Source organism: Pangasianodon hypophthalmus, chromosome 1 (assembly GCF_027358585.1).
Source record: "Pangasianodon hypophthalmus isolate fPanHyp1 chromosome 1, fPanHyp1.pri, whole genome shotgun sequence".
Taxonomy (NCBI): domain Eukaryota; kingdom Metazoa; phylum Chordata; class Actinopteri; order Siluriformes; family Pangasiidae; genus Pangasianodon; species Pangasianodon hypophthalmus.
In genome coordinates, this window is record NC_069710.1 from 26,083,339 (window position 1) to 26,108,827 (window position 25,489).

At 39.4% G+C, this 25,489-nt stretch overlaps 1 protein-coding gene across 1 annotated transcript in view; it reads left to right on the forward strand.

The window, feature by feature from the left end:
- Positions 1-25,489, forward strand: part of kcnn3 (potassium intermediate/small conductance calcium-activated channel, subfamily N, member 3) — a 76,515-nt gene that overhangs the window by 10,159 nt on the left and 40,867 nt on the right. The window contains exon 3 of the mRNA XM_026944867.3: positions 13,618-13,713. Within this exon, the coding sequence (XP_026800668.1) occupies positions 13,618-13,713 (96 nt within the window). The remainder of the gene's footprint in view (positions 1-13,617; positions 13,714-25,489) is intronic.

Sequence of the window (25,489 nt, forward strand, 5' to 3'; positions counted from 1 at the left end):
AGTGGTAGAGGAAGAAATGCATACAGTAGAGAGTAAGACAAGTTATGGGCCCGTACCTCCTGACAGTGGATTTGACCCAGTGATTCGATTTGGCTTTAGCAAAGCGGTCCACCTGTGCCCTTCCAAACTTTTGCCGAATCTGGGACAACACTTCTCAGTGCACATACTACTGTCCTGATCATATAAACTGTCTTGACCGCTGCACCATTGTGCCATCCAAGTGAGTTGGTCTTATTTGCTAACCATGGGTTGGCCTGCCTGACTTTCTGTGCAAGGTGGAGAGGGCCATCTTACGTCATGATTATCATGATGTTGTGCAAATGGACCAGCACCTGGTAGTTAGTAAGAATTTGCTTCACAAGCCTCATGTGCCTCTGTGCCACCACACTGCCTGCACAGCTTGTGAGGGAGGCATCTGTCATGGCTATCACTCTTTGATAGAACACCACTCCCAGGCAGACCACTTTTGTAAGAAGTCAGCAGAAGCTGGTTCCACACCCAATAACCTGCTCAAATTTGACTGGGAAATGCGATCATATCCTACATACATTTGACATTAAATACATTTGGGTGGCTAGCATTCTCCATGAATCTAGCCTTATGTCAATGAATTGTGTAGCCTGCTTTGAGTGGTACTACTATGAGTGGACTTGTCCCAGATGGCCTGGTTCATGGTAGGGGGCACATAAGTGCCAGTAATTTAAATATGGCATTATTATCTTATGGAAGTATTACCTTTTACCTCCTGCCAACAGAGGTGGCAGGGCCTCCTGAATGCATCTTAAGAACACCCATGGTGCTAGAGAGAGGCCAAATGGTAGGACTTTGAATCGGAATGTCTATCCTTGGAGGGCAAACATGAAAAAGCATCTGTGGTCTGAAGCAATGGGAACATGAGCACATGCATTGCACTGATCCACTGATGTGAACCAGTCTTGTAGGTGCAAAGCATGAATAACATCTTATAGCCTTAACATATGGAATACAAGAGCTTTTATTAACCATTTCAGCTCAAATCTAGAATCAGATGGAAACCACCATCCTTCTTCTCAAGAGTGAGGTTTTGCAACTCTGTGGTTGAGTGGTTGATAGTTGGAGTTTGGAGCGATTGGTCCAGTGCAAGCAACAAATGTTAATGAATTTTTTTGTATCCACCATGCGTGAGGTGTAAGACCTCACCAGAATGTCATCAGTTTGTCTGCATTAGGTTTTTGAACGGTGACTGCCTGAAAGTAGTGCTTTATCCAGTGAAACTAAGAGTGATGCAATGCAATTGTCAATGGCATTGACCATGCACCCTAGGCCAACCTGACTGTAATGCTCATGTTAGTTACCACACCACATGTTAGTTGCACCACAGAGCTCAGAGGTGGAGAGAGTGAGGCAGAATCCCTCAACCTCATTAGCTGCACATATTTACAGGCTTGCAGGTTGCAGATGGCATGCAATGTGAAAAAGAGCATGGGAAGGGAGGAAAGACATACTCAGCGAGGGACTGAGAGGTAAGCACCATACTGAGTAACAGAATAGCTCATAGCTTAGCTGTAGACAGTACAGAAATGTTAGATAACAAAGTTAGCAAGCTAACTAGGAAATCCAACTCAAGCTAGTAGCCACAGAGCTCCAAATGGCTCCAAAAAGTAAAACAAAAATACACTCTCTGTATCTTTGAAGAGATGAAAGGAGATGATAAGAGGTGATATACATGTAAGTCTATCACTTGTTTTGGAGGACAGATTGCCTTATGCAGATAGCTCCGAGGTGCACATGAAGTCTAACACGTATACAGGGCAAGAACAATGCACAAACACATGTTACTGATGAGTTTTTTCCTCATGAATGCGATACTGATGCTGCACCCTGCAGTGAGAGAGAGATATATTGGCTGTGTAACTATAGCCTGCAGACACATGGCATATTGAATACTGATTTATTTATTTGTTTTGATATATTTATTAGTGTTGTATCTAGATATGGCTAGATATGGTTATATCTAGATTATAGCTTATAGCTATAATGCTGGAATTGCAAGACTGATTAAAATTGTGCACAGTCCTGTGTGTATTCAGATGTCACAGCAGATTCACAAGTGTAAGAGGAAAATGATTAGGATTAAGTAAATGAGGAGCAGAGAAGAGAGACAATGGGAAAAGAGGAGAGACTGTGCATGTGTCTCAGCCAGGGATGGACAGATAGAGCTCAAATTGCCAATTAGTGCTGCATGGTGTCTAAATTTGTATCAGTAACTCTGTCCATGACACACACACACTATGCTCGCTCATTCGGGCATATTCTGTTCTGTATCTTTTGTGTTCGTATCAAATTATTAAAAGATCTGAGGAGTATGGCAATACAAGTATGATCAAATTTCATTTCTGATGAGAGAAGAAGGAGGATTTGATATATGACTTCGGCTGGCAGAAGTTGAGCAGGAAAGGTTAGATGAAAGCAGTAAAATGAGGGGCTGAAAAAAGAGATAGGAAAAGGCTGAAGCTCTTAGTGCCAGACTATTGGCAGGACATGCAGACTTGTAATCACCTTCTACTGCAGCCAGGTTTCTGACAGAAGATCAAAATCAATTAGTGAAAGTATCCATCCTGTTTCAAAATGTTCACTTTGTTTTTATAGATGAGCTTCTTTAACATTATATATTTATCCCAGTTGCTCCTAGTTTTTACTTGTTCTGCATAAATACACTGTCACTGTCAACACCCTACATGTTTAAAATTTAAAGCCTGAGATTACCTATTCATATCCAGAGACTTCCTGTCCTGTGTGCAGTGTTCACTAATTAAGAGCCACATTCAGAGCCAGCAAATTAAGTCCAAAAGTTCAGTCAGTATTTACACTGGGAAAGCGATGGGTTGATTTGCTGTGTCTGGTATTCAGATTATGAAAATAACTTTTCCTAATATTTTTTCACCAGATTTTCTTTGAGTAGAAACGATATTTCCAATAGCGTTTTGGCACCTTCAAACACAAGCACTTGCCTCTAAGCCTAATATATATATATATATATATATATATATATATATATATATATATATATATATATATATATATATATATATATATATATATATATATATATATATATATATATATATATATATATATATATATATAGATAGATAGATAGATAGATAGATAAGTTAAAAAATATAAAATGCAGACTGAAAAAGGAAATTGTGTTTTTCCTTTGTTGTCAAATGTAACATGATAACATAAAAGCAAGGGACAATTTAAAAATGAAAAACAAAAGTGACAGATATGATATGAATGAGAATACAGTGATATTTGACTAAGAACATCTAACAGGAGTCTAGTATATATCAGCAATATATTGCTGCATGAAATGAAGAAATTATCACATTAATCACTGCAAATTTGGTTCGTATTTTATATTTTAAATCCTATTATTTTTGTTTTATTTTTTGTATTCTGCCTCAGTAGTTAATTGTCCACATTGGCTAATGTTAATTGTCCACATTGGCTAATGTGGCTACGAGGTCATAAAATCATAATGTATGCACAGAATGTAGGTTATTTTATCATGCTTTAATTCGCTATTTTGAGTTGTCAAATGAACCTCAAATGACATTCAGTACTTTTTTGTACTGAGTGTATTTACAAAACATGAATTATAGCACAGCATATTATGGTTATATCAAACAATTAGACAGTAGGGCTGGAATTAACATTGCTCCTTGCTCTATATGATCACACATGAATATTACACAATAATAATGCTCTTAAGTCAAAGGTAAAAATCACACACAACTGAGACAAGCCTCTATTTTCGGCAAACTTCACCCCACATGTGAGTCTGTAGTTAGATCTGATGTCTGAGGTCTACTGATTTTTGTATTAAATCCACACACTGAATATGGCCCAAAATGCAGAGGCTTGGTGCAGTTTGTTAATGGAAGTCCTCTTAATATTAGGCACATTAAAATATAGCAGGCAGAATGGCAAGTATATCGGAATATATGTGAATGATACGATGGTGAGGAAGACCACCCCTCCTCCCAATGACCAGGTGCTGTGTCTAACCATGGCTGATGTCAGGAAGTCTCTACACAGTGTTAATCCACAGAAGGCTGCTGGACCAGACATTATTCCTGGCAGAGTGCTCAGAGGATGTGCCGACCAGCTGGCAGATGTTTTCACGGACATCTTCAACACCTCCCTGAGCATCGCCGTCGTTCCAACATGCTTCAAGGCCACCATCATCGTCCCTGTGCCAAAGAAGTCTCCAGTGTCCTGCCTCAACGACTACATTCCCGTTGCACTCACACCCATCATCATGAAGTGCTTCGAGAGGCTCGTCATGAGGCACATCAAGACCCTGCTGCCCCCCTCACTGGATCCCCTGCAATTCGCATACCGTCCCAACTGCTCAACGGATGACTCCATCACCACCACTCTCCATCTGGCCTTCACCCACCTGGACAAAAAAGACACATATGTTTGAATGCTGTTCATAGCCTTCGGTTCAGCATTCAGCACAATCATTCCTCAGCACCTGATTGGAAAGCTGAACCTGCTAGCCCTGAACACCTCTCTCTGCACCTGGATCCTGGACTTCCTGAGTGGGAGACCTCAGTCAGTCAGGATCAGGAACAGCAACTCCAACACCACCACACTGAGTATTGGGGCCCCACAGGGCTGTGTGGTCAGTCCACTGCTGTTCACCCTGCTGACTCATGACTGTGTAGCAATGCACAGCTTGAATCACATCATCAAGTTCGCTGATGACACGACCGTGGTGGGTCTCATCAGCAAGAACGACAAGTCAGCATATAGAGAGGTGCAGCGGCTAACGGACTGGTGCGGAACCAACAACCTCTCTCTAAATGTGGACAAAACTAAAGAGATGGTTGTTGACAGAGTGACCACTCTCCGCTGAACATCAGCGGGTCCTCCGTGGAGATCGTCAAGAGCACCAAATTTCTTGGTGTTCACCTGGCGGAGGACCTCGCCGGGTCCCTCAGCACCAGCTCCATAACAAAGAAAGCCCAGCAGTGTCTCTACTTTCCGTGAAGGCTGAGGAAAGCCCACCTCCCACCACCGATCCTCACCATGTTCTACAGAGGGACTATCAAGAGCATCCTGAGCAGCTGCATCGCTATCGGGGATAGTGAGGACAGCTGAGAAGATCATTGGGGTCTCTCTTCCCTCCATCACAGACACTTACACCACACGCTGCATCCGCAAAGCCACCAGCATTGTGGATGACCCCACGCACCCCTCACACAAACTCTTCACCCTCCTGCCATCTGGCAAATGGTACTGAAGCATTCGGGCCCTCACGGCCAGACTGTGCAACAGTTTCTTCCCCCAAGCCATCAGACTCCTCAACACTCAGAAAAACACACATACACACACACACACACACAACTGAACATCACCCCATCCTCCTTGCAATTTTTGCACATCTCCGTATTCAATTTCTGCTGCTACAAATATTTATTATATACTGTATATTATCTTTATACTCTCTACCCGGCTGCTACTCCTTCTGTTTACATTTACAGCAACTTATATTGCTCCTCTTTTGCACTAGTGTCATCTGATTCACTATATATTAGAACTGTGTACTAGTCGGCGCTGCACAGTAACTTACTGAGCCCATTGTCTTGTTTTGGTAGTTTTGTACTGTCTTGTGCTGTCTGCACATGTTCGCACTGTGCACTTTATGTAAATATATGTAGTCTCCTGTAGTTCTGTGTTTGTTTTACATAGCACCTTGGTCCTGGAGGAATGTTGTTTAGTATCACTGTGTACTAGCTGGCGGTATATGGTTGGGGTTAACCCATCCAAATTTCCTGTTACCACTCACACTTAAGGCGAACATCACTAGTGTCTCTAGATTTGTGTATTTATTAGAGATATATGGTGTAACCCCACCATAGCTTGGCAACAAATGTGGACCCAGTACTAATGGTATCTTGTCCAACTGTGTATAGCACAAGCAATTGCTTTAAGACTACATGCGAAGCCCGGCCTCCCCTGAAATTTCATTAAAATGCAGCAGTGAAATGTTTCTCTATCAAGTGTTCAAATGTGTCTGTGTTACTCATCACTCTTTGTGAAATGCAGTATTTTAGTGAATCAGATTATTAAATATCTCACTACAGTATCATGCTGTTTGTTCATTTAACATAAACTGTTTTCAGTGGACAGCGAAGCCTGCATAAAAATCCTATGGCAGATTCAACTGCACAGTTTTATTGGGAGAAAAAATTAAAGCTCATTGAACAACAGCCTTTTAATACATCATTTTGTGCCCCACCAGGATGCATGGCTTCACTGGGGGTGAATGGGAGTGTAGACAGGTGGGTTTTTGCATAGAAAAAAAAACATTTCAATGAATATTGGATGGTGTGCTCTTTACTTGTCCTGCCTGGATGCTTGGCTTCTCCATATGATGATTGGGTGATCTCCTAAAGGGTCCCAACCTCATAACCAACTGCCAGTCACTGAAACAATAATGAACATGACTGACATCTCAAACTTAAACATATGAGCACCAGTCAGACTCACTGAGCACTCAGAGCTGCAGTAGGGGTCAATAACCAAATCCATAACAGTTTTATACAACTAGTATAAGTTATTATAACCTTTGTAATTGATAAATATTGTAAATAATCTGTTAGTATAAAGTTATGATTGATTATTTGAGTTTGTTTCAGAAATATTTCATGGATTTTTAGGTCTAGCTAGCTAGTTGTGACTACCTGGAGGCTTTAGTGTTTTGGCGATGCCTGCTGGAAAGCCTGGTGATGGCACAATATTTGGTCCAGAGGCAATGTCCATAGAGCTGATACGAGTCTTACCTAAGGGACTGATGCCTGTGTTGCAGAACTCCACAATGTTGCAGAACAAAATAACCAGAGATCTGAACACAGGTGGCTCAGGAGAACTGCCACTCCAGTGGGTCACCACCATGTTCGTTTGGTTGGTGAGGAAAGTGAGATGCATTCTATTGTCAAGTTCCTCACGAGTCCTGCCAAATCCCTCATAGACTAAAGGGGCAAATGTTACATCCATTTCTGTTGCCCATGGTATTGCACTGCAGGGAATCTTCCTGTGTTGTTTTAGCCCCAACTGATTTTGGAGCTGCTGGGAATTTCCCATCATGAAGAAATACACCTTTCTGTTATCAAGCCCACAAGCTATATCATTTTAGGTCTTCACTGGCTTTTGGTCCAGACTTGTTTTATCAAGATCCAATTCTTATTTGGCACTTGGGGGACTAAATAACATCAGCATAAAATACTCCTATCTGCTCCCCTAGTAGCCTCCACCTTAGAACAATTTGGAGGGAGGCAGGGGCTCATCTACTTTACTTAACTAAGTCTGCATAGTATATACAACTTGGTCAGAATCAAAGAAGGAAAGAAGGTGACAACTGGACAATCGCTTTCATCACTAGTCCAGTCGTTATGAGTACTCAGTTATGCCATACAGTCTGGCTAATGCTCCATAACACTAAAAGCCCCATCAATTATCCAATCCTTTATTATTGACATCTTGAGGGACATGTTGGGCTACATTATAATCATCTAGATCTGTTTCCAAGCATGTAAAATATGTCAGGGCAGTACTTAACATACTATTAGAGAATCATCTACTTGTTAAAACAGACAAAAGTGAATTTCACAAGCAAAGCATAATGTTTTTCAGGCACATCTAATGTCCTGAGTGGGTTACCATGGATATTCAAGGCAGAATTGGTCAACTTCCACTAGTATCGAACAGTTGCAACACGCTGTTACATGCAAAAGGAACTTAAACACTAGTAGTTAAGGAGCTACATTAACTGCTCTACTTAAGGAAAGTCCTTGTACTCTAAAGTGAAATGAGCAAGCAGAACTTTTTTCTCCTTTTTGTGGTGAAAGGAAGCTGCCAAAATTCTCAAACACCCTAATCCTATTTGAAGAACTCTAAGCATAAGCTACCCCTCTCCTCCAGTGTTTTTAATGTCTCCAGGAGTATCATGTCTGTGGAGATAATTCATGAAATCGCATGGGTTTGAAGGCACCGTCAAGTAGGACATAGCCCCAAGGTGTTGCATACCACCTCTTCGGTGCCAAAAAGAGATTTGAACAAACTTTTGTGTTTGGATGATTCTCTGATGACTTCTTCAACAAAATCCAGTTCTTCTGCAATGAGTCTCACTCATTGATGCAGCCATCTTTGGAGGGGGGATGATGCGGGGGCCTAAAACAATTTCACTGCTTTAGTATGCCTGTGAATATAGTTTTAGGTAGAGGCCATGGTTGAGGTCTGGTTTACCAGGAATTATGAAAATTTGTATGGTTTTACTTTCGCAGTCAACAAGAGGAGTAGTCTTTTTTCCTTTCCTGGACTGAAAATGCATAAAACTAACTATAATCCATCCTACCAATGGCTTATCCTATATTATCAATCACCAACAGTCCCATGAGATCCATAATCCACTGACATACCCACCATGGGTTATTGGATAAAGGGACCAGGTCTGAGAAGACACACATCAGCATCTGGAAAATGTCTGTCACACAAGAAGTGACAAGGAGCCATGCTGTATGTCCCTGCCATGCTGACACCATGTACCAAGCTGGTGACCAGGTGACGCTCCACAAGAGACCTCGGTACATTGGTCCATGTGAAGTGTTGAGTAGAATTAGAAATGCTCCTTATATACTGCAGCTTCTATTATAGTACCAAAGTTTCATGTTTCTCCATCAAACCAAGCCCCATTTTTGAGGAGATTACAAATGATGACTGCCATTGGACATTGAGGGGACAGGGGACATCAGTTTATACTGTTCACAGGTTCTTGCACTTGAAAACACTAGTAGGGACTAGTAGGGCTTGTAGGTTGGGAGGGGTAAGGTCTAGAGGACAGAGAAATTCCTTCATCCTGGATTTCCACCACATGCATCTAGAGCCTTCTTGCCTAGATGGGACATTTCCAGTTTCTGATCTAGTATATGTACTCCTTTTGTTTGTACTTTGGTAAGTCTGTATAATTTGTTTGTTGGTTTGTTTGGTTTTTTTTTGGTATTGTCTTTGCTCTGGATTTCCTGATTTTTGCTCTGCTGGTTTGTACCTTTTGGCTCTATCAGTTCAGTTAGTATTTTGACCTTTTTTACAAGGATTTTGGGTTACTCTTTTGTTGTTTTTGAACTGTTCAAGTTTTAGTTTTTGATTTCAACCTGTAGTCACCCCAGCTAATACAGCAGATAGAGAGTTCTGTTACGGAATTCAAGTATTTTATTTTTACAAATATAACAGCACTAGTGTTTTTGCACCATATAGACAGAGCTTGCAAAGAGCAAACAGGCTTATTCTGACACTAGTAGACAGTGATGCACTGCACGGATGCCATTCAGTGTTTCCTGCAATAATTTTATATTTTGATGTTCAGTACTGTGCAAAAATCTTAGGCACTCTATTTTTTTAGTACAAACTTTATTACAGATTTTTATTTTATGATTTCTACATGATCAAGACAGTACAAAAACGTGTCCAAATATTAATTTTCTGGCACAAAATTAAATGTTGCAGAATTGTATGTCAGTAAAGAAAGCAGCATATTAAGTAAGAGATATTAGGCAGGTGGTTTAAATGTTAAGGCTGATGGGTATATATATATATATATATATATATATATATATATATAATATATATATTTGTTGGAAGCTGGAGAATTGGGCAAGCGTAAGGATCTGAGCAACTTTAACAAGGGCCAAATTGTGATGGCTAGACGACTGGGTCAAAGCATCTCCAAAACAGCAGCTCTTGTGGGATGTTCCCAGTATGCAGTGGTTAGTACCTACCAAAAGTGGTCCAAAGAAGGACAACCAGTGAACCAGCGACAGGGTCATGAGTACCCAAGGCTTACTGATGCACGCCTTGGTACAATGCGAACCACAGCACACCTTCAGAGGTCTTGTGGAGTTCATGCCTCGAAGGGGCCAGAGCTGTTTTGGTGGCACAAGGGGGACCTCCACAATATTAAAACCACCTGCCTTGTGCCACCAAAACAGCTCTGACCCATTGAGGCATGGACTCCACAAAACCTCTGACGGTGTGCTCCCCATGCGCATCAGTGAGCCTTAAGTGCCCATGACCCGGTCGCCGGTGCATCAGTTGTCCTTCCTTGGACCACTTTGAGAAAGTACTAACCATTACATACCAGGAACCCCCACAAGACCTGCCATTTTGGTGATGCTCTGACTCAGTCATCTAGCCATCACAATTTGGCCCTTGTCAAAGTCACTCAGATCCTTATGCTTGCCCATGTTTCCTGCTTGCTGCTACATAGCACCTTTTGTTTGAATCCACACATTTTTCAAGTGATCAGCAATATTGGATTATGTGACTGACAGGTGTTTCTCGTTGCCCAGGTGTGCCCTGTTAGATTGAATGTTTAAACAAGAGCTTTGAATGTCTACTCTTGGTTTGAGCCCTGTGTTTTGCCTGTGAAGACTGCATTTGTTTTTAAAAAGGATAAACCAACACGAAGAACAGAGCGCTGTCTATGGGAGAAAAGCAAGCCAATTTGAAGCTGAGAAAAGAGGGAAAATCGATCAGAGCCATTGCACAAGTATTGGGCATATCCAGTACAACAATTTGGAATGTCCTGAAAAAGAAATAAACCACTGGTGTACTAACAGCAGACATCACACAGGTCAGCCAATGAAAACAACAGCAGTTGATGACAGAAACATTGTGAGAACTGTGAAGAAAAACCCCAAAACAACAATCAGTCACATCACCAACAACCTCCACAGGGCAGGAGTGAAGGTATCACAATCCACCATTCAAAGAAGACCTCAAGAGCAATAATATAGAGGCCATACCACAAGATGGAAACCATTTGTCAGCAGTAAAAATCGGAAGGTCAGAAGGTCAGGAATTTGCACAGAAATACAGAGATGAGCCACAGACTCTCTGGAATCAAGATTAAGCTCTACCAAAGTGATGCAAAGGCCAAAGTGTGGAGAAAGAAAGGATCTCCTCATAATCCAAAACATACAGGCTCATTGGTCAAACACGGTGGAGGTAGCATCATGGCTTGGGCTTGCATGGCTACTTCTGGAACAGGCTCACTAATCTTTATTGATGATGTAACTCATAATGGTAGCAGCAGAATGAATTCAGGAATAAGTCTACAGGAGCATTTTGTCTGCCAATTTACAGAGAAATGCATCCAATCTAATTGGAAGGAACTTCATCATGCAGCAAGACAATGACCCAAAACACACTGCCAACACAGCAAAGGACTTCATTAGGGAAAAAATGGAAGGTTTTAGACTGGCCAAGTCAATCACCAGACCTTAACCCAATTGAGCTGCATTTCACCTCCTGAAGAGGAGACTGAAGGGAGAAACACCCCAAATCAACCAACAACCGAAAGAAACTGTGGTACAAGCCTGGAAAAGTATCACAAAAGAAGAATGCAACAGTTTGGTGATGTCAGTGCTTGATGCAGTTACTGCAAGCAAGGGATATGCAACCAAATTTCAATTGTTATTTACTTTAATTTAAAGAAGAGTATGAAGGAAAGGAACTGTTCATGATCCAAAGTATACCATCATCGTACGGCATAGGCATGTATGGCTGCCGATGGAACTGGTTCCCTTGTATTTATTGGTGATGTGACTGCTGACAAAAGAAGCAGGATGAATTCTGAAGTGTATGGAGCTATATTATCTGCTCAGATTTAGCCAAATGCTTCAAACCTCATTTGGATGGTGCTTCACAGTACAGATGGACAATGACCCAAAGCATACTTCGAATGCAACCCAAGACTTTTTAAGGCAAAGAAGTGGAATGTTCTGCAATGGCCATGTCAGTCACCTGACTTGAACCCAATTGAGCATGCAGTTCACTTGCTGAAGGCAAAACTGATGGTAAATGCCCCAAGAACAAGCAGAAACTGTAGACAGCTGCAGTAAAAGCCAGGCAAAGCATCACTGGGGAAGAAACCCTGCATCTGGTGATGTCAGTGTGTTCCAGACTTCAGTCACTGACTACAAAGGATTTGCCCCAAGTATTAAAAATGACAGTTTAGTTTATTATGTTAGTTGGTCCAATTAATTTTGGGTAACTGGGTAATTGTTCCTTAAAAGGGGGGGCACATATAAAAAGTGTTTAAACAGTGCATTCCTACACTCTAGTATAATAAAATATATTAAAACCACAATGGTGCACACTTTTTGAGTTTCAGTTTGTTTTAGCTATGTAATCTATTTTATCACTGATCAATGATTTTTGCACTTGAAATTTTCTTTGAAATCTGCAAGTATTTCGCAGTTAGTAATCAAGGAGCTGGTGGTAGATGGATTGTGTTTGCATATGAATAGATATTGAAATGAATTTTCTCTATTATTTTTCTCAGTGCTGCTTTGCTATTTATTTTTATAGGTGATTTACTATTTTAATTTATTGTATATAAATAGTAAAATATTTATTTACTTGTATATTTTATTTTTAATTTAACAGAAAACTTACTATTATTTTTTAAGTATTTATATTTTGTACTCATTCTCTGGAATGAAAAGAGTAACTATACAGAGTTAGGCACCAATCAGCCCTTGAAGTTTTTTTTTAATTATACACTTGCTTTTTAGAACTTATTTAGTTCTACTTATTTAGTATAACATTGTGCTATTTTAAGTTGTTTTAAACCAAAAGAAGCCTTTATTAGTCATATATACATTACACAGTGAAATTCTTTTTTCACATATCCCAGCTTATTAGGAAGCTAGGGTTAGAGTGCAGGTTCAGCCATGATGCAGCACCCCTAGAGGGCATAAAGTTAATGGCCTTGCTCAGGGACCCAACTGTGGCAGCTTGGTGGTGTTGGGGCTTGAACCCCCCACCTTCTGATTAGTAACCTAGAGCCTTAACCATTGAACCACCACCACCCTGTAAATAACCCAATGACCAAGTAAATGTCCAATATAGAGGCATAATGAGAGACACTGGTAACATTTAAAAAATAATAATACTTAAAATAATTACAATTTTAGGGCAACTAATACATGTAAAAAAAAAAGATCATAAAAATAATAAATGTAGTTTATTTGCAAGTATCTACATGAAATATATTTTTAATTTGAGACCATGCAATATGATGCATTAAGGAGTAAATGTGAAAAACAAAAGGGGGGTGATTACTTTCATGAGGGCCAAAGCTAGATGAGTTTGAGAACACTGTGTGCTATGGGGTGTGTGAAGTAATGGCTTTTGTACAGAGCATTAAATTAGACCCACAGGTGGCCATTCTAATATTATCTGGAGTTCAACTAGAAAGCTTTGGGGCTTGGGCAGGATGTGATAGATCACCTTGGCTTCTGTCAGAGGGAAAGATGCTAGATGGCCGTGTGTGTGTGAGAGAGAAAGAGAGAGAGAGAGAGATTTATTTGGATTCCTGCTGATATGTGGTGCAGACATCACTGTTGCGTTTATCACGATGAGCCTGGAGCAATCATAGAGGCTATTAGAGTAACAACAGGATGCTGTGTGTGTGTGTGCTGATTTGTATGTGCTTGAGTATGTATATGTATTTTAAAGTATATATGGTTAACTGTGTGTATGTATGATGTGTTTTTGCAGAGCTCCATGTATTCCCTGGCATTGAAATGTCTTATCAGCCTGTCTACCATCATCCTCCTCGGCCTCATCATTGCTTACCATGCTCGAGAGGTGCAGGTAAGAATATATACGCTCTCACCCACAACAATATATGTATGTATACATACATACGCTCTATATACACTAGGTTTCGAGAGTTAAAATTCACTACCAAAAATGCGTTTTTTCATTGCTTATAGAAAAATAATATATTTATGTGAAATAAGATTAGACAGGCCTTGTTTGGCCAGATAGCAGTCCACTGGTTGTCCACATCACTGCAGCAAATAACAGCATAGTTTTTTGCTGGTCATAAATTGATACGAAACCTTTGGTGGTTCTGATTCAATATTGTGTTGACTTATCTAATGTTCCATAACACTCACACTCAGGGGTAAACATTTAAATTAAACTAGTTACTTGCTAAATGTACATTACATCTGTTTATATATATATATATATATATATATATATATATATATAAATTGAGAAATGTGTAATCTTATATATATAAATATATATAAGATTACACATTTCTCCATTTTTTTTGCATATCCACAAATATTGTGAAGAAAAAAATCAAATGCTTATATATAGCAATTAAATATTCACAAAAATTCCAAGCATAGTTTAACAGTCTTGGCAGCACGTTGCTCATAGAACACAGAAGACCCAGGGTAATAATCCAGACGCTCCAACAGTGTCTTATTTAATCATCCCCCAGCCACCCCCTCTTATCCAAAGTCATGTCCAAAATCAGGCCAGTACTCACTATGTCACCTCTAGACTGCAGAGACCTGGAGCAATCGGTCCATCTCCTCTTGAGGACAACCGGGCCAGAAGTTCCCCCAACCTTCCAAAACTGCAACAGAATTTGCCTAGGCTTCATTTCAGCTTTTGGGAGATCAGCTGTAGTTATCCTGTGTCACAGAGCGGAGAAAAGGAAATGATGGATTACTAAAAGTATGGGTAGAGTTTGGCTGGGCAATGCTGTAAGGGCAGACCCTTGCCAAGATTCTTCCTTTTCTGTCAGACAACACACCTGACAATGCCTGTGATTCCCTTCCCAAACCGCAGGGGTGCAGGTTGTCTCTGCTGATATGGCCATAAATCATGCAATGAAATGCTCCAGTGCCACTTGTTCAACCAACTTTTCTGGCTTCTCTGGGTCGCACCTCAGCCACTACCTGCAGGAGTCAAGGACTTTCTGATTAAAGACACATGGCTGATCCCCTTCCTCCACAGTCAGCTCCGGGAAGCACCTGCAATGTCCTTTGTGGGCCAAGCCAATTCGCTCTAGCACAGCTGGGCTTCCCTGTCCAGCAGAGCTTGGATCCCCACTTGCCCTTGGGCCACACACCAAGGCCATACCCTCAAAGTCCTCTGTGTATACCTCAACATAATTCTGGGATATCATCCTAGACAAGGCAAGGGAGCTTATTTGTGGTGTCACAGGCGACATGGAAGGTGTAATGAAGGTCCTGAGGAGGGCTCAATCCGTGGCCTGGGCTTCCATGATTTTGGTGTGCTCATGCTGTTGCATATGCAGGTCAAAGAGAGCCAGATGTTGCTGCTCCTGCAGGTGGATTAGTGACTAGACGATGTGGGCAAGAGAACTCTGTTTCATGTTCAGTTACCTTATTCTCATAGCAGCTCGAGTATTTTGGCACCACTGTAACAATCTAAGCAGCAGACAGTCAGCAGGCAGTAAGATAAAATTTAAAACAAAAGTGCAGCTTTTCAGCTTGTTTGTAACTTCTCTTACTCAGCTCAGGTTTTGCTCAGCTCACTGCCACACACATGCTCAGCTCAGAGAGAGTGAAAGAAAAAACAGAAATAGAGCATTAGACTTAAAATAGAGGTGTGCTGCAAGTATGCAAATGTTGTGTGCTTACCGGAGATCTCAGTGGTGACCACTTCAAGTACACTATTTGATAAATATATTTGAAAATTTGAGCTTTCCTGTTCCTCTATTATAATTAGTATCTGCTGTATACAACTGTGATATTAATTAATTTTAATAGGCTGACAAACCAATTATAGGGTGCATTCCAGATTGAAACAAATTTGCACAGATGGAAAATTAACATGATTATCATGAATACGTTTTATGACTATGTAACCTAATATGTTCTCAATATTTTAGGTCTTTATTAATTTTTTGTCTTCTTCTCTCTTGGATTTTATCACGTGGATATTATCATATTAGTTAAACACTTTTTTCTTGAAGTGCTACTTTTATGCTACATAGTAATACAAGTGACAACATATTATACCCACAAAATTTGATCTGCTTTATGAGTCCATGACTTCTATTGCCTAATTTTTTTCTGGCTTTAAGGCAAGTTTTAAAAGGTTGGTACACAGTTGAAAATTCACCCCACATTAATGACAGTCAAGAAAAACATGGTAACCTCAGCGGTGTATAGTGTATACAGATATTTTAATAATCTGAACAGGCCACCTACAAAAAAGGTACAGTGGATATAAAAAGTCTACACACCCCTGTTTAAATGGCAGGTTTTTGTGATGAAAAAAATTAAACCAAGATAAATCATGTCAGAACTTTGCCCACCCTCATCCTGAAATTACAATGTATAAAAATTAAGTGAAAAACAATCAGAATCTTTTTAGGGAAACATAGGAAAAATAAAAAAGTTACAATAACCTGGTTGCATAAGTGTGCACACCCTTTTATAATTGGGGATGTGGCTGTGTTAAGAATGAACCAATCACATTCAGGTTCATGTTCCCAAGTAATTATCATACAGCTGTCATCAATGAAATTATTCTGATTAACCCCAAATAAAGACCAGCTGTTTCTGTAGGATTTTCCTGACATCTTCTTGCTTTCATCTGACTGTTGAAGCCATGGTCTACAAAGAGTTGACAAAGTATGTACAAGGTCTCACTGTCAAAAGGAATTGATCAGGAGAGGGGAACAAAAAAATTCCAAAACATTAAATGTACCATGGAACATCGTGAAGACCATCATCAACAAGTGGAGAAAATCACAGTGACATTACCAAGAACAGGATGTCCCTCCAAAATTTACAAAAGGACAAGACAAAAACTATTATAATATAAAAAATATTGCTAAGTCAGGCTGTGCCAAACTGATTGACTCTTACCCAAGAAGACTGAATGCTGTGATAAAATCTAAAGGTGCTTCACCTATTTTTTTATTCAACTATTTTTAATTTTTTCCTCAAAATGATTTCACTTTAATTTGTAGGCTGCAGTTTCAAAATAAAGGTAGAATAGGTTCTGACGTTTTATCTTGGTTTAATTTTTTACATCACAAAAACCTGCCATTTTAAGAGGGGTGTGTAGACTTTTTATATTCATTGTATGCCTCTGCATAACGCAAGTGTAAGTACCAGTAAATTTCCCTGTATATTTCTCTATTAATTTGCCAACTCTGATTACAGCCTTTTCTGGCTTAATGTTCCAAAAATATGGCATGAGTATTTATCATGAAATATGTGCATGTGGGTGGGTGCACTGTGTCTGGTGTTCTGCAGAAAGGAGTATAAGGAGTTTCTATGTGTCTTGAGCACAGACACATGGGCTATTGTTGTACACGAATGACTGTACACATACCTGTTGTATTTCAGGGCAGGAGAGCTGTTAGTCTTCAAGGCCCTGTGGGACTTGAGCATCTTTGACAAGCACTTACAGAGCCTTGCACTAACTGCAGCATAATGTCAGTAGTGACACATGAAGTGCACCTCATAGGCTATGGGAATACTGCTGACAATTCATTACCTTCTTCTGATACTTCACAGCAGGCAGTGAAGCTAAGAGCAGTCACTGCTGCTGAGCCCTCTAAAAAGAAAAAGGTAAGCGTCTTTGCTGCATTGTTGCAGCAGGAATAGAGATAGGCAGAAGGCTCAGCTGCTCTGTCCCCTAGAAGTGGAAGACTGAGCAGCTCCACTTCTGTTTAAAACACAAACTAGAAATTTGAGTCAGCAGGCTGCTTTAGGCCCCTTGTCTGCTGTCATTACAAAGTTGGGTTTCAAAAACCACAACAGCGTTTACAGTTTCACTGTTAGTACCACAAACACAAGGGCATATCTCACTGCGTTAGACTCAGGCCACCCACAGAAGTACTATCACTAATAGAGAAACAAGCCATAAAGAGAGTACATGGGCCAGACCTGCTGGCTATGTTTTTTAAAGGTATTTTCTGATTCTACAAGAGGCCAGTGGAATCTGCTCCATACTGGATCTTAGAAACCTAAATGTCTTCTTAAAACAACTGGCATTCCTTATGCTACAGATGTGATGCAAGTGGGGAACAAACACTATTGGTACGTGACCCAAAAGATGCATATTTTCACATTCCAACTGCTGTGGAATACATATGATTCCTCGACTTTAACATCATTGGAGTGACATACTAGTCCAGAGTATTTGCAAAGTATTATCCAAAAAGCCAATCATGTGGCAGCAGCACAGTGCATAAAAGCATGCAGATACAGGACAAGAGCTCAGTTAATGTTCACATCAAACATCAGAATGGGGAAAAAGTGTGATCTCTGTGACTTTAACAATGGCATGGTTGTTGGTGCCAGATGGGTTGGTTTGAGTATTTCAGAAACTGCTGATCTACTGGGATTTTCTCACAGAACAGTCTCTAGCATTTACACAGAATGATGCGAAAAACAAAAAGCATCCTGTGAGCAGAGGGTCTATAGGCTGAAACACCCTGTTGATGTGAGAGATCAGAGGGGAATGACCAGGCAGGTTTGAGCTGACAGGAAGTCTATAGTAACTCAAATAAGTACTCTTTACAACCGAGGTGAGCAGTAAGGCATCTCAGAATGCACAACACATCAAACCTTGAGGTTGATGGGCTACAACAGCAGGAGACCATGTCAGGTTTAAAAGAATCTGAGGCTATCATGGGCACAGACTCACTAAACCTGGACAGTTGAAGACTGGAAAAAAGACCAGGTGATTTTTTTTTCTAATCTTAAGCTGTCCAGTTTGGGTGAGGCTGTGCCCATGATAGCCTCAGCTTCCTGACAGGAGTGGAACCCAATGTGGTCATCTGCTATTGTAGCCCGTCTGCCCGTTTGATGTTTTGTGCATGCTGAGAGGCTTTTCTCCTCACCACGGTTGTACAGAGTGATTATTTGAGTGACTGTATAATTCCTGGCTGCTCAAATCTGGCCATTTTCGTATGACAGCTTTTATCAACAAGGTGTTTAAACCCACAGAACTGTTGCTTACTCAATGTTTTTTGTTTTTTGCATCATTCTGTGTAAACTCTAGAAACTTTTGTGTGTTTAATTTCCAGAAGATAAGCAGGTTATGAAATACTCATAGCCCATCTGGCACCAACAACTATGCCACAGTTAAAGTAACAGAGATCACATTTTTTTTCCCATTCTGATGTTGGATGTGAACCTTAACTGAAGCTCTTGACCTGTGTCTGCATGATTTTTTTGCATTCTGCTGCTGCCATATGATTGGCTGATTAGATAATTGCATGAATATGCAGGTGCACAGAATGTGCAGGTTGCTATTAAAGTGGATGGTGAGTGTATATTGTGACCTTATTATATGATTATATTTCCATTTCATTCTCAATCCATCTAGAATATGGGTTATATACTGCCCTCCAGAATGGCAGCCTTTTTCTATCAGCCAATTTTTTTCTGCCTTAACGGCAAGTGCTTGTGTTTGAACACGGTAGTCTAGACACTATCGAAAAAAACCATCTTGGATACCTCTAGTAAAAAAAATAAAAAGTCTGGAAACCTCAGAGACTTTAGCTACATGCAGGTGATTTCAATAATCTGAAAGGACTAAATTAACTAAATTAACTCTGAATATGATGAACTTTCCACATGTAAATACTGACATATCTTTTGTCAACTCTGAATATAGCCCTATATGCTCAGTAGAATGCCATTTGAGATTGTATCAGATCCTAGTGGGACACCGTAATGTACTATTTAGGCTCTAAAGAATCTTTTTTAGGTTGTTAAGAATCTCTGTGCATGCTAACAAAGTGGTAACGGATTTTCAAAAGATCTAAACCAGGCAAAGACTGGTATGTTTACCTCAACTGTGTTTGCAGGCCTGTCCAGTAAAATAGCATGGTCTATAGTGTCAAACATTACCAAAATAGAAACATATCCACAGTCTGAGGCAAGCAGTAGGTGATCTGTACTATGGTGCTTCCAAACCTGACTGAAAAACAGCATGCTTGGTTAGACAGAAGAAACTTAGACAGAATAGGCATGACAGAAACTGGATGATAATTAGATAGATTGGAACAGTTCAGATGTGACAAAATGAGATTAGATAAAATTAGAAAAGAATTAAGAAAATTATTGCAATTTCTGGAATATGGTGCAAAAATAAAACAAAGTAGTGGAGTCTTGAGTGAGTATCAGATGTCTGTCTTTAAGAGACAACAATTACCCCTCTAAGCTAGATGTCCATACAGTGAGATGCAGTGCAAAACACAGCTTGATGCAGCCACAGTCTGTTCTTCCAGTACCTCTTGAAATTAATAATTAATTTACTAATTAATCATGCAAATTGTGCCAGGGACCACCTAACAAATTTTCTCTGTTTGAGGCACAAATTCCTGTTTAAAAGTCACTGGGAAATGATAGAAGTTGTTAACCAGCTGTCAGAAAGCTCAGGACTGCAGATACAGTAACAAAGAAATAAACGTGTTAATAAGGACAGTTGTGTCAGAACAAGTATGCGGTGTGGAGGGCATTACAGTTGATTAAAATTCCCAGTTGTGTTTATCCTAATGAAAAGACTGCTGTGTACAGAATAAACAGTGTTGTATAAATTATTAATAATGGGTAAGTAATGGATAAATAATGTATTTTTCTTGACAGTGGCTCTTATAACATTTAGACTATTGGTGGTGTCACAATAGTCCTGATTATTGTGTTGAAATTGACACACTAGCATGTGCTGAATGATGTATATATTGTATGTTGTGTTTATGATATACAATTATAACATATATTGTCATGAATACGTAATATGTAAGAATACAAAAATTTATTGACACCTTCATACAGCAACATACAGGGCTTATTAATATCTGTGTATATCTAAGTATATCTTAAGATTTAAATAGAATAATTAACATAATGTACTCAAAAGCAGCCCAAGCCTGTGCAACACTGGCTATACTGCTCCAAGCAACTTGTCTGTCACCGATTTACACCTGATTGCCGCTGCTAATTTCTTAACCTTTAGTAAATTGAACAGAATGTGTAATCAGCTGCATTTCCTCCCTTTTTTGTGCTGACATCCCAGTTTTTGCACCATCCTCCCTCATATGCATATGGATGAAGGAAAGAAACACACTTTGTGTGTTGCCTTTTATATTGTGCTTAAGCTGTTTAGGCTTAATCAACAGTTTCATTTACATGCAAGGTTTATTTTTAGTACATCTGGCCCTGTGTGTATCCTTGTGCATCCAAGTGTTACTGTTTGAATGAATAAACTATGAATGATATAAAATATGAATGAACATATCAACAATTTGAAAACTGAAGCAAAAGTATTCAGATAGATTTAAATTTCATATGGGATTTCTATAACAGTGATGTTTAGTGATATATTCAAAGACAAATTACACAAACACAAGAGAATGATGTACAGCCATGGAGGCAGGGTATATGTGTGTGTGTGTTAGAGGGAGGAAGAATTGGGGAGGAAATATGAAAAGATGAATATAAAAAAATAGGGAATCCTGCAATCTAGTAATCAGTGATACTAAGATAACACACAAAACTGGGCAACATAGGAAATTAGGCTGGAAACTAGGGAATGCTGGAAACTATGAAACTAGGAACCAGTAAAAACTGGGGAATGGATATGAAGCATCACTTTCTAATGTGTACCGTAAAAAAATTGCAGCTAAGAATACATGTGACAGACTTTTGGTGTCACTGTCCTAGTGCATCACTGCAAAAAACGACATTCAAGTAAAAATATCTTGAATATAGTGAAATCTATCTAGTATTTCCTATTATAAGATTACAATAACCAAATATTTATAAACAGGTTAACTAATTTCAAGCTTGAAATTGCTTGAAATGTTCTTTAGGCAGATACTTTAGCTCATTTTCAGTGTTTATTTCTAAAAGAAGCAAAATTATCTTTCAGGTTTGAAAATTTAAAGCTTTAAATCAACACAAATGTCTAGAATCTTATATTAGGAATTACTAGATAGATCTGACTATATTCAAGATATTTTTACTTGCTAAGATGTCATTTTCTACAGTCATGCTCCACAGCCCCAGGGATTGCCGGTAGGTGTGAATGCATGTGTGAATGTCTGTGTGCACTGAGGTCCTATTCAGGGTGTATTCCTGCTTCATGCCCAGTATTCCTGGGACAGGCTTCAGATCAACCACAACCTTTGCCAGGCATGAAACAGTTACTGAAAGTGATTGAATGTACTAGTGAAGTACTTCAATGTTTCTAGGAAATGACGACCTCAGTAAAGTTCAGTGGTGGACCATTAAAAATAGCACATCATGAATTTCACTATTGAACAGTTGGCTCTCTTGGTGCATATTGATTATGATTAGTATTGTCTCCTTCTGTACTGAATTCATTTTGTGTGTGTGTGTGTGTGTGTGTGTGTGTGTGCGCGTGAGAGAGAGAGACAGCTTTGCTCTCTCTCGGCATTCATCTTGCAGTCCCTCATCCACCCCCCCCGCCAAACCCCAACCCCAACCCCAAACAACAAACACTGTTTTTCTTTCTCCCTCTAGCATAGCTCTTTCACTCATTCTCTGCTGGTCTTGCTCTAACATCATCTTTTATCCTCCTTTTGTCTCTCTCTCTCTTTCTCTCTCTCTTTCTCCTCACTCTGCTGTCTGTTCTTTGTTGAACCCGATAAGAATACAAACATGCACACACTAAGCATAATCGAAGACTAGTTTTATTATGTGTCCTATTAGAGAGAGCTGTCAAAGGTGTCTGTATGTGTGTGAGGGAGTACATAAGTGTGCGTAGTTGGAAGCCGGAGTTCCTCCTGTGTGTGTCTCTGTGGTGATGAGTCTGTCTTCCTGGCTTTGACTCTGCCAGCACACTCCTGGAGGGAGGATGTGTGTGTGCGTGTGTGTGTGTGTGTGTGTGTGTGTGTGTGTGTGGTTTTTGCATGCATGTGTGTATATGGACATGGGTGAGTGTAATCGAAAGCATGTATGGTTAGAAAAAATATTTGGAAATCTAAAAACATTTGTCACCAGCTGGTGTGAGAAACAGAACAGAGATGACAATGGTGGATGGGGGGAAAGAGATATGTAATTAGTTGTTGATTAGAGATCTATTCTGGGGGACTATAAAGATCAATGAGATGCATGGCGCTCTTGGTAGGCACTAGGCACTGTGGGACTAGGGGCCACAAACTCAAAACTTAAACTCTTTAAGCCTCCTGCATTCCGTCTAGAGCAGGGGTGTCCAGTCTGATCCTGAAAGGGCCACCGTGGGTACAGGTTTTCATTCCAACCAAGCTGAAGCCACATCTGATAATCTGTTCAAAGCCAAGATCAACTAATTAAACAGGTACGATCAGGTGTGGCTCCTGCTTGATTGGAATGAAAACCTGCACCCACCCACCTGGCCCCAGGGCCAAATGCGGCCCGGGGACAGAGGTTATAGACTTAGCAAAACCTTTTTTTCTCTGACTACATCCAAAGATTCATTTATCAAATCCATGTGCAAATGTATGTGCCTCATACGTCAAGAGACTGTTGGGGCAATTAAGGAATTCAATATCATGAGACATTATGAAACAAATAATGGGCATTGCAGAAAATATTCTGAGGATGAAAGGGCAGAGAAACTGAAGCGGCAGGAAGCTATCCTGGCAGAAGGAACTTTTCATCAGAGCAAATGGGGCACAGAACATTGCTAGAGCTAATAAGTGGTGATGCTTCCAACCAGTAAGCATGGAAAACCTTTCTTGAATTCTTGAGAGTCCTTAACTAAAGTGGTCAGTGTCATTTATCCTGAAAAGAAGCACAAATCTGTGGATATCATAATACCCTATATAATTCCAGTAAATTATATTCACTATATTGGAGCTTTAAATGAATATTTTGGTGACTGGCCCTCGGGTATTTTGATGTGGTCTAATCTGGCCCCCTTTGAAAAAAGTTTGGACACCCCTGGGCTAGAGTGACATTAAAAAAGATTCACGACTGCACAACTCCAGCTAAACAGTAATAAACAGCTCGGTGCATCATCATAGTTGCAAGAAGCCAATTTTGTAATTATCTCTGAGTGCATGGTTAGGACTGAAAGAGCATTTTTGGAAGCGACTCACACGGGAAACCTTTTACAATGACATCCTGGAAGTTGTTTTAGGAAGCAGAGTAGCACATTATATCACCTCAGAAATTATTCCGTCTTGATTTGATGTGAAGGGAAATCTAAACAAGTAGTTTTGTTGCTACATATTCTCAAGGGGACCTTTAAGAGATTTAAGTGTACAGCAGAACTGGAGATTTGTGTGTAAGCATCTATCAAACATATTACATGCTTTTGAATGAACGCTTTACACTACTGACTTTTGTTGTTCTTGTCATTGTTGGCACTTCTTTCCTGTTTTAATGGTGAGTTCTCCTTCAAAAAGAAGTAATAAAGCTGTGATAACTCTTTCTAAGCAACTGCTATGTAATCAGGAGTAAACAAGAGAAAACAGTGGATTAGGACAAGGCTATTGATTGGAGTGAGAAACATGCTGATGAATACTATAGATTAGGACTGTAGAGTGATACCAGGAGTAGAATGCACAATATCATTGGTCGAGTGTCACTAACAGATTTTTACATTTTTTTAAAATTAGCAATATTGTGTACATTAAGACATTTAATAATGCCAAAGGAATTTTGTTTGGGAATAAAGATTGTCAATTGTATTTACATGCATTTAGATTTGATGATTAGGTTATTTGTTTTGGAAATGCAGCGTTTTGGGATAGTTTCCTATTTCATCTTTACTTTCTATCTTTACATTTTTAAAGGTTATGCTAAAAAAGAAAAACATCTCTCATTAGATATGTACTTTGGGTCCAAACGTCTGTGCCCACTACCAAGAATTAATGAATTCATTAATTCATTCATTTCTTAAACTTATCCTAGTTAATGGGTTTGTTATTCAAAAATACATTTGTTATAAATGAGAAAATCTTTTTCTGAGAAATTGCATAAAACCTATGTCTGAATGCACACAGTTTATTTTTTTGATTTGGTGTCACACTGTTGTGACTATAAACTTCATTCAAATGGTGAGACATGCATGTTCATAATGCATCGTATTAAATGTTGTTATTTGTTAATAATTAATGCTTGCTATTAAACCAATTATTACAGTTCCTTACACATAATCAATGTTGTAAGGATAGATAAATAGATTTTTTTTTGCACCTGAAGAGGCATGGTGAAAAAAACATGACTCGATGCAGCTGAAAAATGCACTTGTACTGACATTAACGTTCAGTTTACTGAGGCTGTAGCTCATCATGCAGACTGTGCCTGGGACTGCCTACTAAATGAACTCTCTAAAATGGTGGAAATAGTCAACCAGTATGTAAATTCAAGTTGAGTAAGTAAAGTAAGTATTTTAAGAAATAAATGGTATGTAGAGCATTAATACAGCCGACATGCCAATTGGTATATTCTGTTAACAGAAAAAAATCTACTTTGATAAAAGTATAGAATTAAACTTTATTTCATTTTGTTATGGTTGAATGGAATGCCTGTAATGTTCAGAAATTCAGCAATGTAACCACAGTGCTGTTTAGTTTATTACATTTCTTAATTAAATATGAAGAATTTGATGCATCTTC